The sequence below is a fragment of the Morus notabilis genome, unplaced genomic scaffold, assembly GCF_000414095.1.
Source record: "Morus notabilis unplaced genomic scaffold, ASM41409v2 Scaffold1245, whole genome shotgun sequence".
NCBI classification, from domain to species: Eukaryota; Viridiplantae; Streptophyta; class Magnoliopsida; order Rosales; family Moraceae; genus Morus; species Morus notabilis.
This window is the reverse complement of record NW_010362534.1, coordinates 91,024-107,816: the sequence shown is the minus strand read 5'-3', so window position 1 is coordinate 107,816 and position 16,793 is coordinate 91,024. Positions and strand designations below refer to the sequence as shown.

Genomic DNA, 16,793 nt, shown 5'->3' with positions numbered 1-16,793 from the left:
TGGAGTCTGAGATGATTGCACTAGCATCAGCTAGTGAGGAAGCAGGATGGTTAAGAAGTCTGCTATCTGATATTCCGTTATGGGAGAGACCGATTCCAGCTATCTTGATCCATTGCGATAGTACTGCAGCTATTGCGAAAATTCAGAACCGTTATTATAATGGAAAAAGGTGACAAATACGTCGTAAGCATAGTACTATGAGAGAATATCTCTCCACTGGAGCTGTGAGAGTGGATTATATACGTACTGATGATAACATGGCTGACCCTTTAACGAAAGGATTAGCTAGAGAAAAGGTTTGCAAAACCTCAAAAGGAATGGGACTTATGCCCGTAGATTGATGAGTCACTTGTGATGGAAACCCAACCTATGGACTGGAGATCCTAAGAAATATGTTCAATGGGTAATAACAAGTCATGAAGTGATATGAATTGGATCATGCTAATATAACAATATTTGTTATATTCCGAATATCTTACTTTGAAGCATGAAATCCTGAAGCGATGGAAGGTTGAGTTATTTCTAAACTCTTAATGGGTTCTATATCTCTGTGTGGAGTGGAGTATTTAGCTATAGGAATACTCTTGATAGACTCACCTAAGTGAATGTGGAAGTGTGGCCGCTTCCTATGGAATTTTGGGCAAATTCTCTAGAGCATTCACTAGACTGGGATATACGTGCATGGCCGTAAAGCACAGGCTTTTGGACTTCACCCTGATAGGGTTGTGTGTGTGATGTTGTTAGAGATAGAGTTCAAAACTACGAGTTACTCTAGTATAATCTAAATCATCTTCACTATGTAAGGGTTCAAGTCGATAGACACCTTTGCTTATGCATGATCCTATATAACATTGCTCGATGGAAATGTTAAAAATTCAAGTGGGGGATTGTTGGAGCAGTGTGAATTTTTTTTTTAATTAAAAATAAAAGTGGTTATATCTAAAGAGATTATCTATTAACAAATAAAGTTGCTATTTTGAACGAAAAAAAAAGGGGAAGACTTAGTCTCTGAACAAGAATGACTTGGTCCATGATTTCCTCCACGATCCTCTCCACTCTCTCATGGTTTGTTCCTAACTTTCCTCATCGTCATTGTATACAATTTTCTTTAAATAGAGGCAGAGAGGATAGATTGAGATATAAAGTTTTTAGATGCTCTCTCTGGTAATCAAAAGAAAAAACTTTCTTCTTGCTTTCTGTTTTCCGAGCAATATTTGGGTGTTTGTATTCCGGCTTTCTTCAGTGCAGAGGAGGTCCGAGACAGAGGTGATTCTGGGCTGTTTTATCCTGGGGACGACGAGGCTGGTATACTGCTTGTACTACCTTGGGCAGAGCCGCGAAACGTCTTAAAGAAAGCGACTTAGTCCGCGACTCAACCCAAGATTTTGTTTGGTAAATTCGTTCCTTTTGTGTTCTGCACTAACAGGAACAGCTTACTTATCATCTGTTTTGGCTGTCATGTATGTGAATATAGGCGGAAGTGTGTTGTGTGCTTTTCACGGTAGATGTGAAATACACTGGTTCAATTGAACACACACAGGCATCCCCCGCAAGCTCTGCGGAGCAGCCCACTTGTCCAGTTTGTCTCCGTATGTTTTCCATTTTTGGTTTAGAATTTCGGAATTTTCTTTTTTGGTAACGTGGTGGGAGTGTATCAAGTGCTATTTTTGTCTAGAGCTAATATATCCATAAATTGTGGTGAACATATAAGCCTCCCGAACATCTAGTAAGTTATTTCTTCAATTTTCATTGAGAAATTTTAATTTTCTGTCTGAAGTCACTTGACCTTATTTCACCGTCACATGTTATGAGACTTCTATTACTTGTCGATGGTGATTAGTTGATAGATCATAGACATGAAGTTCAATTTTTGTTGATTCATTGAGTGCATTTTGTAAGCTTCCAATATAATGATATCTTTTTTTAACCCAAAAAACATGGAGGTGGAACGATGACCTCTGTATTGATTGCAGTATTTTGAATCTTCACTGGAAGATGTCAAAGAAGAAAATGAAAGGGAAATTTCTATTGCTGTGGAGAAAGCCTTGGCCCTGAGACTTCAGAAGATGCAGGCCAAGTTGGAGTGTTTGTTATTGGTGATATTTAAGAGTGTTTGTTTAGTTTCAGCGGAAAAATATAGCCAAATTATCTTTTGATATCATAAAGTATGTGCCACGCATTTTCCTTTTGATATAATAACTAATTAGGATTATGTTTCACTTTGTTAAATTGTATAAACTAGGAACTTACTTGACTTGATAGATGATAGATGCTATATATAGGTGAATCTACTAGTTTTGGTGTATGACTATATTTTGGGATTATATATATAGTTGAATGATATATCGTGTCATTTTTATTATTGACAAGGGTCAAAGTGATTATTTTACTCGATACATATCATGGTAGATGCTAAAAGTAATAATTTATTATTACATAAAAATATAAAATATTATTTTTTTACCATTGAAATATAGTTTTTAAATTTTATCCTTCAAATAAAAAGTTTTTTCAATAATTAATTTATTTTTTTTACTATTTTAATTAATTATATATTGATTTATTTAAGATTATTAAGAAGGGTATTTTTGTCAAAATATAGTTTACTTTCATTCCATTCTGTTGTCAACCAAACATTATAATTCTCATTCAGGTATTAATTCCATAACTCTAACTAAACTAAAGAATCAATTTATGATTTCAGCACATTTAAATTCTATTTTATTACCATTCTTATTATCATTCCGTCACTACAACCAAACGAACTTGTGTGGTTGCGTCCATTATTATTCATACAACGCACACCAACCGGTCAATAAAAATTGTTACCTTACTCGGCCTACCCACGGTCCCACGACGCTGAGAGACAATCCCTTAAATAAATGCTATACAATACAATTTTCCTATGTATTAAATCTGAGCTTTCACAGCGTGCTTTGTAGGACCTTAAATATCTCAAATCAATATTAAGTTTTTATTGGTGCCCATAAATTCCAACTTCTTTCCCTTTCATTGGAAAAAATGGCATTTGTCATGAGGGTATTAAGGTAATTTCGTTGTGAAATAGGTCAACCAAGGACAACAAAAGATTTGAATTTTGTTGAGCAAAAGGAAAGAGGGTGGAAAATGTGGAATGGAAATTAGAAACAAAACAAGGTGCGGTAAAATAAAAAGGTAGCTAGTTTTGTTTATGGAGACTATTCTTCTTGCGACCAATTGACGAGGTAAGACTTTGACACGTATCCACGTATTAAGGCTATCCAATCACGTGACGCCACGTGGATTCCAAAAAAAATCGTCCCAATAGAAAATGGATATCAGGCGATTTCAGTGAAGAATAAAACACTAGTACCCCCGTTCACTTTACCGATTTGAGTTTAGAATTTGAGTTTTGCTACAGTAAAAAGTTCTCAGAAACAGTCACATCTAACTTTTTTGCTATAGTAAAAAGCTCTCACGTAAAATCACATATTAAATTTATCTCCTCTTTCCCCGGCACAATTTGATTTGGTGCGTAACTTTTTGCAACGAAGCGTTTTTAAACAATGTGGAAAAAACCTATTCTCTCTTAGTAAGTAGATATAGATTTGGATGAGACTCCAAGTCTGAACATAAACTAGATCGGGTTAAATAATATGGCAGCAAATATGAAAATCTGGCAATAAAAAATTAAAATAATTTTAATACAAGCTTGCCAATAAAATGCCACCAGATATACATGACTGGAGATTAGAAATTTAGACAAGACTCCAAATCTGAACATAAACTAGATCGTTAGCACAACATGGATTAATTTCCAAATTGGAGAAAGACTTCTTGGCACCGAAAGTATCTTTAACGAATTAATAAAATAAGGAAACATCATTAATATGCAGGAAATTTATTGGAACGCACACAAGCACTAAGAAATCTTATTTAACGAGTCCTTGGAGACAATGGTTTCCCGGCTAATCAATCTAATTAACCACTTTCTCATCATCAAAATATGGATTACAACACCAGCAATCTTATTATTCAAAACTTTCATAACCGTATCTACTACAACAACCATTTCTTTTCACTCCAAATAATTATTCTCCTCCTCTTAATTGATATTGATCTCCACGCAGATGCAATTTCCTTTAAACGCACCGACTTCAGAAATTGGCCCGACATCATGTTCGACGGTGATGCCAGTGCAAATCCAGATGGAGTTGGCCTCACGCTTAACTTGGATAAAATCAAGAGCGCCGGCAGAGCGGTATTCGCTAAAGAGACAGGTTCCCCCGCGAACCTTAAAACCGGAAATGGTCCGGTGGAAGACTTCGACACTAGCTTCTCTTTCACCATCACTACATTGTCAAATGACTCTTATCTTCGTGGAGACGGGTTTGCCTTCTTTCTAGCGAACACCGGTTCTCGTGTACCGCCGAGTTCTTGGGGTGGCTGTTTAGGGTTGATTTCCAATTGTGAGGATACAGCGACAAGTGGCCTTGTTGCCGTGGAGTTCGACTCTTTCCAAAACGATTTCGATAGAACCTCCTGCCATATCGGAATAAACGTAAACTCAATTATATCGGTGAAGACCGTGACGTTGACGCGTGAATGGACTCCTGTCTCCAGAGGTTTCGCGAGGATTTGGTATACTTCTCGGGCCAAAACCCTCTCTGTTATGGTTGATTACCATAATCAAACTTACAAGCTATCTCATCATCCTCTAGATCTATCGAAAGTTTTGCCTAAAAGAAGTTTCGGCTTCTCAGCGTCGACTGGTCACTCCATCTCGATTCACCGTATCCTTTCGTGGGAGTTTAACTCAACAGGCTTCTCATTAATCGCGGAAGATGGTGCTGGACTCGATAGAAATCAAGTGGTGGCTTGTATACTAGGTGGGCTGACTTTTCTAGTATTTATTGGTGTTGCTTTGTTCTATGCCTTCCGTCGTAGAGACGGCAATGCTTTTATCTGTAATGTCTTTCAGAAGAGAAATGGAGAGACGGAGAGTACTACAGCTTTGGATGATGTGTCGAATATGGATCGTGAATTTGAGCATGATATAGGGCCTAAGAAGTTCTCTTATAAGGAATTGGTTAAGGCCACAAATAAGTTTGCGGAACAAGGTATACTTGGTGGAGGAGGATTTGGGGAAGTTTACAAAGGCTACTTGAGGCACTTGAATCTAACTGTGGCAGTTAAAAGAGTTTCTAAACGGTCCAAACAAGGAAGAAAAGAGTATATGTCCGAGGTCAAAATAATTAGTAGACTCAGACACAAAAACTTGGTGCAACTAATTGGTTGGTGTCATGATAACAAAGAGTTCCTTCTTATCTATGAGTTCCTCTCAAATGGTAGCCTTGATTCTCACTTGTTTGGAAGAGAAAGAAGCATTCTTTCATGGAAAGTGAGGCATAAAATAGTCCTTGGTCTTGCGTCTGCACTTCTCTACTTGCATGAAGAATCGGAACAATGTGTTCTTCACCGTGATATCAAATCGAGTAACATAATGTTGGATTCAGATTTCAATGCCAAGCTCGGCGATTTCGGCTTAGCAAGGCTAGTGGATGAAGCCACTGGTTCGCGGACAACAGCGTTGGCAGGAACATTGGGCTACATGGCACCGGAGTACATAAACACGAGCAAAGCGAGCAAGGCCTCTGACGTGTTCAGCTTCGGGGTGGTGGCGTTAGAAATAGCATGCGGAAGAAAATCGATAGAACATGATTCCGAGGAGGAGGATAGGGTTTCTCTTGTTTCTTGGGTTTGGGACTTTTACGGAAGTGGAAGGCTTCTTGATGTGGTTGATGAGAGACTATGCTTGGAATTTGACGTGCGACAGATGGAGTGTTTGCTGACCGTTGGATTGTGGTGCGTTCATCCGGATCATAATCTAAGACCGTCCATAAAGGATGTCATACAAGTTCTCAGTTTTGAAGCGCCATTGCCAGATCTTCCAAGAAACATGCCTGTTCCCAACTATCATGTACCTGACTCTGAAATACTTCATTCCTCTACTAGTGCGGCCACCATAACTGATTCATCATTTTTCACAGGCCGTTAAGACAAGTACTACCTCCTTCGTCCTTTGTAGGCTGTAGCCTTAAAATTTCTTTGTCGTTTTTCCTTTTTTTTTGGTTTAATTTATTGTACTTTATCCTCACCCTTTATCCTTTAGGGTTTCTTTCTTTTCTACTTAATTAAGTTTATAACTTCTTAGTATTGTGTTCATGTACATATATAAAAATATCAGCATATTCTTGCCGCCACATATAGCAGTATGGTAAACTGGTAATTAACAATTTACTTTAACAAAAACTAATTAATTGTTTTCCAATTGTTTTCAATACAATTAATTTGAAATCAATAATAAAATTTATAACTTTCATAAAAAAATAATAAATTTAAGAGTATGTTCATTTACACAACTCAAGTCATGACTTGAGTTGTGTATATGAGAGGAAAAAAATGCAACAATGTAGCAAAAAAGTTAAATTTAAATTTTTCTAAGAGAAAACACTGTAATAATATGACTTAAGTCATGAAATGAATAAGGCCAAAATTTACCGAACTAAATCACGTAATTAGCAATATATGCCTAATTTGTAATTGGAAAGTGGGTAAATGATGAGGGTTTGTTATAGGGGTGCGAATCTAGTTGGATTTCCTGTGTATCTCCTGATTCCTATCACCCAACAATGTAATAACAAATAATAATAGTATATATGCGTCGTCTGATTCATACTAGAAAGACATAAAAATAGTATATTGCAAAACTTCAGTGTTTAGTTTAAACATCCATACATGAAATAAGCAGTGGCGAAGGGTAACTAATCTTTCTGCTTAAGGCTCCTAATCTGTTGGCAGAGGTTCTTGTATCAGTGGCCGCGGATGTAGTTCAAATGGAGGAAAGTACCCGCGGTATCGCGTATTCAAAGAATGATTAGGTGCTTGCTGTAGGACCGACATGAGGTGACCCTTGTTCTTCACTGATGCCGCGTTTTCATGATTGTCCACTATCAAAATGTTACAGTTTTAAGGGCTTTTAACAAACAATCTAGTATATATTTTGCATTTAATAAAACTATACGGCTAGGACTTGATTTTCTCTGTATAATTTTTAAAATCTTTCGTCAGTTTTATGTCAATAAATGAAAATAGTAAAAGAATTAAAGTTCAGGAACTAATTTAACGAAATAAAAAGTTCAGGACTAAATTTATACATTGTCTTTATTTAGGAGCTAAGAACGTATTAGTAACCTTTCTAAGAATCAGATATATATTCATCTTGAAAATAGTCAACAGCTTGTAAAAGTTTTTGCGTATTATCAAGGATGCAGTTCATGCTATATATTGATTAGATCCATTTATTACTTTCTTTTAGTATTTTTCTTAACGAGAAGCTTGAATACAAGTGTTATACAAATATTAAAATTATTCTTATTAGAAAGGGGAAAATGTCTATTTGCAACTAAATTAATATTATTGTAAGAACGTATTTGCGTATTTGTTTTCATGGAACGATATCCAAGATTTTGTGCCTCGCATTTAACTTTTGTTTTGAGCATTGTAGAATGTTGGGAAAATTTGCCTAAAACCTAAGCAAATAACAGAGAACGAAAAATAACGAACGAGAAATTTAAGTAAAATTCACACAAAGAATTTAATATATAGAGGTTCGCCAATTTGGCTACGTCCTATTTTTGCTGCTGAAGATTTCATTAATCAGTTGAATAGATTCTTTACAGAGAAAAGCAGTCAATCTCTCTCTATATTTATCTCACACTTAAAAGATGTTTCCTAACCTCACACTCTAATTTTTCTCTCTGAAAATTCATCATACTAAGTCTCCATAACATTAGGTATTTAAAGAGTACAAGTAAAGAGTAAAAAAGCCCTAAAAAATCACCTAAAATCGGCCTTGAGATCACCTACTTGTGACCAGTGTTGCGGCGCTACCTTCTCGGTATCATAACGCTACTTCAAATCGCATATGATGTGCTCGCTAATGCCACGGTGGCCATTTTTGGTGCCGCGACATTACGGGTACAATTTCAGTAGCGCTAAGGCACTGAGCATTGGTGCCATGGCGCCATGTATGTACCCTTCTGGTAAGATGTGCCTAAGGCATGTGCCCCATACTAGTCTTACTAAGATGCATGAACGAAGTTCTATATATGTCTTAAAGAAAAGAAAATAAATTGGCATGCGGACAATTATTGAACTTAAAATTAATTAGTCATCAAGAAAGCCTATGACAAATATATTATTAATCTGAAATGATATTTGGCCCTAGAGAGAAACAACTCCGCTCAACTCCGCATCACTTGCAAAGCTTTAAGGGGGCGTTTGGTTTGCAATAATCAGTAGAAATTATATTCCTGAGAAAGTGATGGGGGTAATATAATTCATAGAAATAATACATTATTGTGTTTGGTTCCATACAAGAATCTTTCTCAAATTCTCAAGAATATTACATTACTGTATTTAGTTGTGCACAGTAATGTAATGTAATTTTTGTTATAAAATTAAACATTTTAAATAATTTTAAACTATTTATTTAATTAAGTGATTATAATTTTAACAAATTAAATTTAAAAAATATAGCAAACTAAAAAAAAAACTCTCTCTCTTTTCCCTTTCCATCTTCTATTCGAATTGTTGATAGATACTTGATACCAAGAGGCCAAATTCAACTAAGGGATACTGATAATATCCACCTTACAAACTAAACACTAGAAAGAACTCTTATCTTCCTTATAATATAATCTCCTACGACAACGTAAGTAAATAAAAGCACCACATAAACGAAAAACACACAAAGTTAAGAATTAAGGAAATAAAAAAGAAGCTCAACTTCAAAAAACCATTCCAGCAGTAAAACTTTCAGCAGTAAAATAGTATCCGCAGGAACCTATTTTCTAAAGCCATTCCAGAAAAAAGACAGACATTAAAAACAGAGATCATGTGGTTCCTTCAGAAACAGATACCTCTTTTCTTATATGCAAAAAACAGAGTAAATCGACTATATATTTCCTGTTTTTATTTCCCTCTTGCTCTTCCTATTTTTCAGCCATGTTTTTATTTCCCTCAATGTATCAATGGCGTCAGCAATCGGTATCAAAACACAGAAAGTTAAGTACGAATTAAGGAAACAAAAAAGAAGCTCAACCTCAAACGAGAACCAGAAAATTCAAATGCCATTCTTCTCCCTATCGACATGCTGTGTGAAAAGCTTCATGGCGAACATGTTGTCGTCGAAATACTCTCTGTACGGATGGTTCTTCGGAATGAGTCGCCGGAACTTGTCGAACTGTTTCTCGGCCTCATTCTTCTTCCTCAGCAGAGTGTATATGATTCCTTGGCAAAGGTAAGGCCTGAAATCCCTAGGCTCTCTCCTGCTCGTTGTTCTCGGACGATTCCTCGACGCGCTCCTCCGTGGACGACGGCGGAGCGACTGGGGCGGCGATGGAGGTGCTCGGCAGCTACGCAGGGAGGAGATGCTCAGTGGTGGTAACCCACACTGTAAGATTCTCATAATTTTGAGATTCTTAAGAATTTGAATAACACCATATTGGGTGGTATTCAAATTACATGAAAATGAGGGAAAGTGAATTTCATAGTAATCACATTCCTAGAAATTTAAAAATTATAATTCTTGTACCAAACATGTTAATATTACAGATTCTTATTTCCATCCTTAAGATTACTGCATATCAAATGCCCCTCAAATGTAAAGCCAAGGCAATTGCAACATTTTCTTTAATAAAAGTGGGACCGACGTTTTAGTGTGCGAGAAGAGAACCAATCTCCTTAACCATTTCCCATGCGCTCAGGCATTCGAGTCCAACATAGTAATTTTTTGCTTTGTAGCGATGCTAAAAAAGAAAAATTACAATTAATGCAAGGGAGACGGTCATTTGTGAATAAGAACGAGAATTTACTAACAAGGTTGTTGAATATTAACTTTTCGCATTTCACTTACGGTTGAGAAACAAAGTGAATGATATATATATATTTCTTTTTTGACCAATTTGCCAAGACCATTTATGAAGTATTTTCTTTTTATGACTACAGAGCGTGTGTTGATATATTATTACTTTTGGTCTTATAATGTTGTCTCATATTTTTTATTTACAACCTTTTTGAAAATATTTTCCTATGTGATGCCGATAATCTATGTAAAACATAGAGAATCTATGGGCGTGTTTGTTTCCGTTTTAAAATAAACAACAACAGTTTTGGGCAATGACCAATCTAATAGAGCCAAAATTTTGTCAGGGTCTACGGCTACTCCATCTTTTGAAATCACATGGCCCAGAAACCCAATTTGAGGTTGCCTAAACAGACACTTTTTAAAAGATTGGAATGAAGCCGTAGTTGGTTTGTCCGACCGGACTCCTTGCAATTTGTAACGCTTCCCTTGCCAATTGAAAATCATGAACATATCCTTCCAGGTGGCTTGAACTATGTTGAGAGAAGCCAACCATTTGATTGCCAAGACCAAATCAGCTCCCCCAATCGAAAAATGGTAGTAATCTTGAGTGATGGATAAGCCTGGCAATTGAACATGAAGATCATGGCAAACTTTATTGCAGCGAATGATGTTCCCATTTCCTATTTGTATGCTGAATGGGGGAATGGTTTGCACTGGAATTCCAAGCTCTTCCATGATAGTTTCTGCCACAAAATTATGTGTTGACCCACTATCAACAAGGATAAGGACCTGCCGCTCATTGATTTCTCCCTGAAGTTTCATCGTTGCACCAACCGACTTTTCCAAAATTGCGTGGAAAGAAATCTCAGCAAAGTATGCCACTGGTGGAACACTGTCGTTGGTGTTTTCGTCGTCACCGCTGTCTGGATGATCGCCGTCCATGAGCTCCATTAGAGAAAAGCTTGTGGATTTACATCTGTGACCCGGAGCAAATTTCTCATTACAACGGAAGCAGAGACCTTTGGCTATTCTGTTCTGCCGTTCAGCTTCCCATGATCGAGTTTGCGGTGGTTGGGTCGTCGCTTGGGTTGTAGGGGAAAATTGTCGGGGGTTTGTGTGAACAGAAGAAATACCCGTGAATAATGTTTGGGGTTGTGGGCTGGGCCGGATGGCTGTGGTCCAATTGGCCCTTTGGTGGTGCAATGTGGGTCTAGTTTGGATTCAAATTCAAGAGCCAAACTCATGGCTTTATATACTGAACGTGGTTTGTGAACCCGTACGTCAGCCTTCAATTCTTCCTTTAAGCCACTGAGAAAGGCCCCTAGGAGACAATGTTTGGGCGACAACTTGAGTCGAGCGGCGCGTTTGGCAAACTCTTGACAGTATTCTTGAACGCTCCCCACTTGCCGAATGTTGTATAGATGCTCGTCTAGATTTTTGGAATTCTGCAGGTCCATAGTTCTCGTGCAGGGCTTTCACCAATTCTTCCCAATACACAATAGTTCGCTCACTATTGATCCAGGTGAACATATTGAGAGCGTCGCCTTCCAAGTACATGGCGGCAATCTCGACTTTCATATCATCTGGGGTTTGATGATAACGGAAAAAATTTTCCGCTTTTAAAATCAAACCCCGCGGATCGACTCCTTCCTATTTAGGAAATTCCATTTTGATGTATGGGCGTTGCAAAGGGTTACGCAACCACCAAGGGCTATCCATCTCCGCTTCGACATCATCCGCCCAAAACGGCTTGTCTCATTGACGAGAACCCAAGCTAGTTTCTGCCATTTTTCTTTTGTCCTGCTTGCCTTGGCTAGTTTCTCCTTGTGCTGGTTGGCTGGTTTGAGCCTTGAGAGCGGCGACTTTAGCGGCTAGAGCATCAATTGTGTCAAGTTGGTAGCGATAGTCGAAAGCTGCTGAACAATGGGGTCAGGACTTGGGTCAGTAGCGGAAGGGTTGAATCTGGTGTTCACCATGATGGATTAACCTGCTCTGATACCAAAATGTTAGGAGCGGAGATAATAAAGAGAAATTACTGGAAATATTAGGAAAAGAAAGGAAATATATTGGCTGAAAACGAAATACAAGAATCTTTAACACCAGCTTCCACCAATACAAGTGTCCGTATGGAATGAAGAGGACAAGACTCCCAAGATATAATAGAAACAATTCAATTCGATAACCTAAAAGCTAATCCTAAACAGATATTTATAGAAAACATCCATAAAGTATTTGTAACAAACAACTAAAAAATAAGAAAACATGAACTAAGTGGCGAAATGGCTCAGTGGACACGTGCCGGAGAGAATCAAGGAAATAGCTACTCCACTACTTGGTTGAATGGATCATCCTCCACGTGTGCTAAACCCAAAAACTGGAGTTGGACTTAGTCAATGCTCCCAAGAGCCTTATCCCCATTTCCACGTTGTCTTCTAGAATAAGTCAAAAGCATGAGACACTTTACCACCCAATAATATTCCGTAAATTCACAAACTTAAAAGGGGAAAAAGAAAATGAAAGAAAAAATAAGTGACACATGCAACCATTGAGAAATATATATCACTTGGAATCACTTCTCCGTTGAGTATTTCTTATGTTTAATCTTCTCCATTTTGCGTCAACTTTTCTCTTCTATTAAAATAGCTTATCACTCTTCCAGAGTTACAAAGGAGCTAGAAAGCAAAAATAATTTTCCATGGAGATAATGAAAAAATGACCAAAATGAAAAAGTTGTACATCTACTTGTTTACTAAAATAGTTTTTTTTTTCCTAATTGTAATTATGTAATTTCATCTATATTTTTATTACAAATCATGCATGTTTGAAGACTAAAATTTGTAATAGATGTTTTTTTTTCTTTTCTAATATTGATCGAAAGTTGGTTCTTCGTAAATGATTGTATGTATTTGTCAAAAACTTTGAAAAAAAACATGTAACCTGTAAGACGTGCCTAAGGCATGTGCCCCATACTAGTCTTACTAAGATGCATGAACGAAGTTCTATATATATTTTACAAAAAAGAAAATAAATTGGCATGCGGACAATTATTGAACTTAAAATTAATTAGTCATCAAGAAAGCCTATGACAAATATATTATTAATCCGAAATGATATTTAGCCCCGGAGAGAAACAACTCCGCTCAACTCCGCATCACTTGCAAAGCTCCAGGTGTAAAGGCAAGGCCATTGCAACATTTTCTTTAATAAAAGTGGGACCGACGTTTTAGTGTGCGAGAAGAGAACCATTTCCCATGCGCTCAGGCATTCGAGTCCAACATTGTCTCATATTTTTTATTTAAAACCTTTTTGAAAATATTTTCCTATAAGATGCCGATAATCTATGTAAAACATAGAGAATTTATGGGCGTGTTTGTTTCCGTTTTCAAAAACGTTTTTCACATTTTTCAAGGAAAAAAATGAAAACGGTGTGAGGATCGTGTTTGGGGCAGCAACGTACAGAAATAAAAAACAAAAACGTTTTTGTCTTTCTCCTAAAATCAGAGGCGTTGCTGAAAACAAACTCAACTCGTTTTCCTTTTCTCCATTTTCATTTTCTCTGGGTTATTTTTCTTTCCTTCATTCTTCTCTCCACCGTTCTCTTCTCTTCCCTTTTCTCCATTTTGATTTGCTAATAACATTACACAAACATAGCAAACGCGAGTGGGTGTCATCTTCGTGCAGCCGCTGTCGAAGGCCAGGGGAGGACTGCAAACGAAAGAGACGCGAGTGGGTGCCGACTTCGTGCAGCCGCCGTCAGAGGTGAGGGGAGGACTGCAAACGAAAGAGACGCGAGTAGGCGCCGTCTTCGTGCAGCCGCCGTCGGAGGTGAGTGGAGGATGGCAAATGAAAGAGACGCGAGTAGGAGCCGTCTTCGTGCAGCCGCCGTCAGAGGTGAGGGGAGGACTGTAAACGAAAGAGACGCGAGTGGGCGTCGTCTTCGTATAGCTGCCATTGGTGGCGTGGGGAGGACTGCATACAGAGGTGCCAAACTCGTCGAGATCCTTGTGGTAGGCGGGAGTGTTATCGTTTTGGGGCTCATCGGAGTCAGAGGGTTCCCTGGATTCATCGGTGAAGACGGACTTGAAGAAATCAATTGAAGGAGAAGAGTTCGCTGGAGAAAATGACAATAAGTTGATGAAATGACAATTTTGAGATGAAACGACACAATTTTGAAAGGGGGCCTGAGGAGGAGTTTAATATATTATTATTTTAAATACTATTACATGTTTTTTAAAATGAAACCACCAAACGCCGTTTTAATTTTTTTAGACTGAAAATAATTTTTGAATAAAACTTCTAAACACATTTTTAGAAATGATTCCTGCCTGAAAATGAAAACGTTTTCGTTTTCATTTTCATACAGAAAATAAAATCATTTTAAAACGAGTTTCAAACGCGTCCACAATGTTTAAATAACATAGAGTATTAAAATGAGATTTTCCGTATAACTTTTTAAACATATTTTGAAAGTAAAATTAAGTATTTATTATAAATAAAAAGTACAACTAAATGTTATCTTTGTTTTAATAAAGTAAATGTTATCCTTTTATCAAAAAATATACAATTGTTTTCACTTTTTTATTTTTTAACATTCCTCCAAAGCATAATCATAAAACAAGGGGAACAACCTGTGAGCGCGTGGGAAATAATGGGAAGGAAAAAAGTGGTTCCGTCACACTTGAACGTGGATCCCGCTTTTATTAAAAAAAAATGTTGCAATTGCTTGGCATTCACATGTGGTGTTTTGGAAGTGATGCGGAGCCGTATAGCTCTTTTCATGTTATTTTAACGCTTTAAAAACTCAAATAACGAGACTTTGAATGTTGATAAGCTTTTATTATTCTCTTCTAGGAGATTAGATTTTTTTTTCCCCATGATTTTCCTCCACCAAATCAGGGCCATACGCATTAAATTTGAGTAGAAATTAGATTAGCAGTCAAGGTTGGAATGCTTTGTTCTTGGTTTCATGAGCCCATCGTAGTTGTCAATACAGTAGTAATTAAAGGGGCTAACTCATTAATATTAGATTGATGATTGATGGAAAAACCACGACGTTGGGTTGGCAAGACTTATAATTATAGTAAATATATGCCATTTATTGTGTTTCAATGCTTCGATATAAAGTGATTAAAATTGTTAGATTGAAGGATAATAATCACCTTAGTACCATGTATTACTCGGAAAAATCAATTTTGTTTTATGTGTTCTTCGTAATATTATAAAGATACTGTGAAGTTTTTAAAATGTCACTTTGATACTTAGGTCTTTTTTTAAGACATAAAATCAATACAATGATCAAGTTATGTCGTTACTAATAAACCTTTTTGTTGTAGTGATATATAAAATTTAGAGAATCAACATACAATATATAATACATATCATTTATATTTCGCAACTCTCTAATAACTTCAACACCTGATATGTACTTTGCACATACGAACACAATATGAGCAAGAAAATAAAGGAATTATAACAACCAAAGAGACGAAAAGAGTAATACCAGTGCTTAACGGCCTAAGAAAATTGACGAATAAGTTATGGTGGGCTCACTAGTAGATAAAGGAACTTGTATTGTAGCGTTCTCAGGTGCATGATAGTTGGGAACAGGCATGTTTTTGGGAAGATCGGGCAATGGCGCTTCAAAACTAAGGACTTGTATGACTTCCTTTATGGACGGTCTTAGATTATGGTCCGGATGAACGCACCACAATCCAACGGTCAGCAAACACTCCATCTGTTTCACGTCAAATTCCATGCATAACCTCTCATCAACCACATCAAGAAGCCTTCCACTTCCGTAAAAGGCCCAAACCCAAGAAACAAGAGAAACCCTATCCTCCTCTTCCGAATTGCGTTCAATGGATTTTCTCCCACATGCTATTTCTAACGCCACCACCCCAAAGCTGTACACGTCCGACGCGTTGCTCGCCTTGCTCGTGTTTATGTACTCCGGTGCCATGTAGCCCCATGTTCCGGCCAACCCCGTTGTCCGGGGACCAGTGGCTTCGTCCACTAGCCTTGCTAAGCCGAAATCCCCAAGCTTGGCGTTGAAATTTGAATCCAACATTATGTTGCTCGATTTGATATCCCTATGAAGGACACATTGTTCTGATTCTTCATGCAAGTAGAGAAGTGCAGAGGCAAGTCCAAGAACAATTTTCTGCCTCACTTCCCACGAAAGAATGCTTCTATTTCTTCCAAACAAGTGAGAATCAAGGCTACCATTTGGGAGCAACTCGTAGACAAGAAGGAACTCTTTGCTGATCTCATGACACCAACCAATTAGTTGCACTAGATTTCTGTGTCTGAGTCTACTAATTATTTTAACCTCGGACATGTACTCTTTTCTTCCTTGTTTGGATCGCATAGAACCTCTTTTAACTGCCACGGTTAGATTCAAGTAACTCAAGTAGCCTTTGTAAACTTCCCCAAATCCTCCTTCACCGAGTTTACCTTCTTCAGCAAACTTGTTTGTGGCCTTAACCAATTCTTTATAAGAGAACTTCTTAGGCCCCATATAATGCTCAAATTCACGATCCATATTTGACGCGTCGAATCTAGTTCTCTTCTTACAATAACGAAAGCCACACAACAACGCAACACCAAGAAATATTAGAAAAGACCCACCAATTACACAAGCCACCAGGAGGACTCGATCCACTCCACCACCCTCTTTCGGAAGATCTTGCGCGATTAATGAAAAGTTTGTCGAGCTAAACTCCCAAGAAAGGATGTCGTGCGTCGCCGTTCTATCACCAGTGGATGCGGAGAAACCGAAATTTAAGTGTTCAGGCAGAACTTGCGATAGATCAATTTGATGAGAAAGCTCGTAAGTTTCATACTGACGGTAAGAAACCCTAACAGAGAGGGTTTTGGTCTGAGA

At 37.5% G+C, this 16,793-nt stretch overlaps 2 protein-coding genes across 2 annotated transcripts in view; one reads left to right on the top strand and one right to left on the bottom strand.

Annotated features, from left to right (window-relative positions):
- Nucleotides 1-4,034: 4,034 nt before the first annotated feature.
- Nucleotides 4,035-6,133, top strand: LOC112092344 (L-type lectin-domain containing receptor kinase IX.1-like). Its single transcript, XM_024168316.1, has one exon. The coding sequence runs from the start codon at nt 4,157-4,159 to the stop codon at nt 6,035-6,037; it is 1,881 nt and encodes a 626-aa protein (XP_024024084.1). The 5' UTR covers nt 4,035-4,156; the 3' UTR covers nt 6,038-6,133.
- Nucleotides 6,134-15,248: 9,115 nt separating this feature from the next.
- The window catches only part of LOC112092353 (L-type lectin-domain containing receptor kinase IX.1-like), a 9,722-nt gene continuing 8,177 nt past the window's right edge, over nt 15,249-16,793 (bottom strand). The window contains exon 2 of the mRNA XM_024168327.1: nt 15,249-16,787. Within this exon, the coding sequence (XP_024024095.1) occupies nt 15,417-16,787 (1,371 nt within the window). The 3' untranslated portion in view covers nt 15,249-15,416. The remainder of the gene's footprint in view (nt 16,788-16,793) is intronic.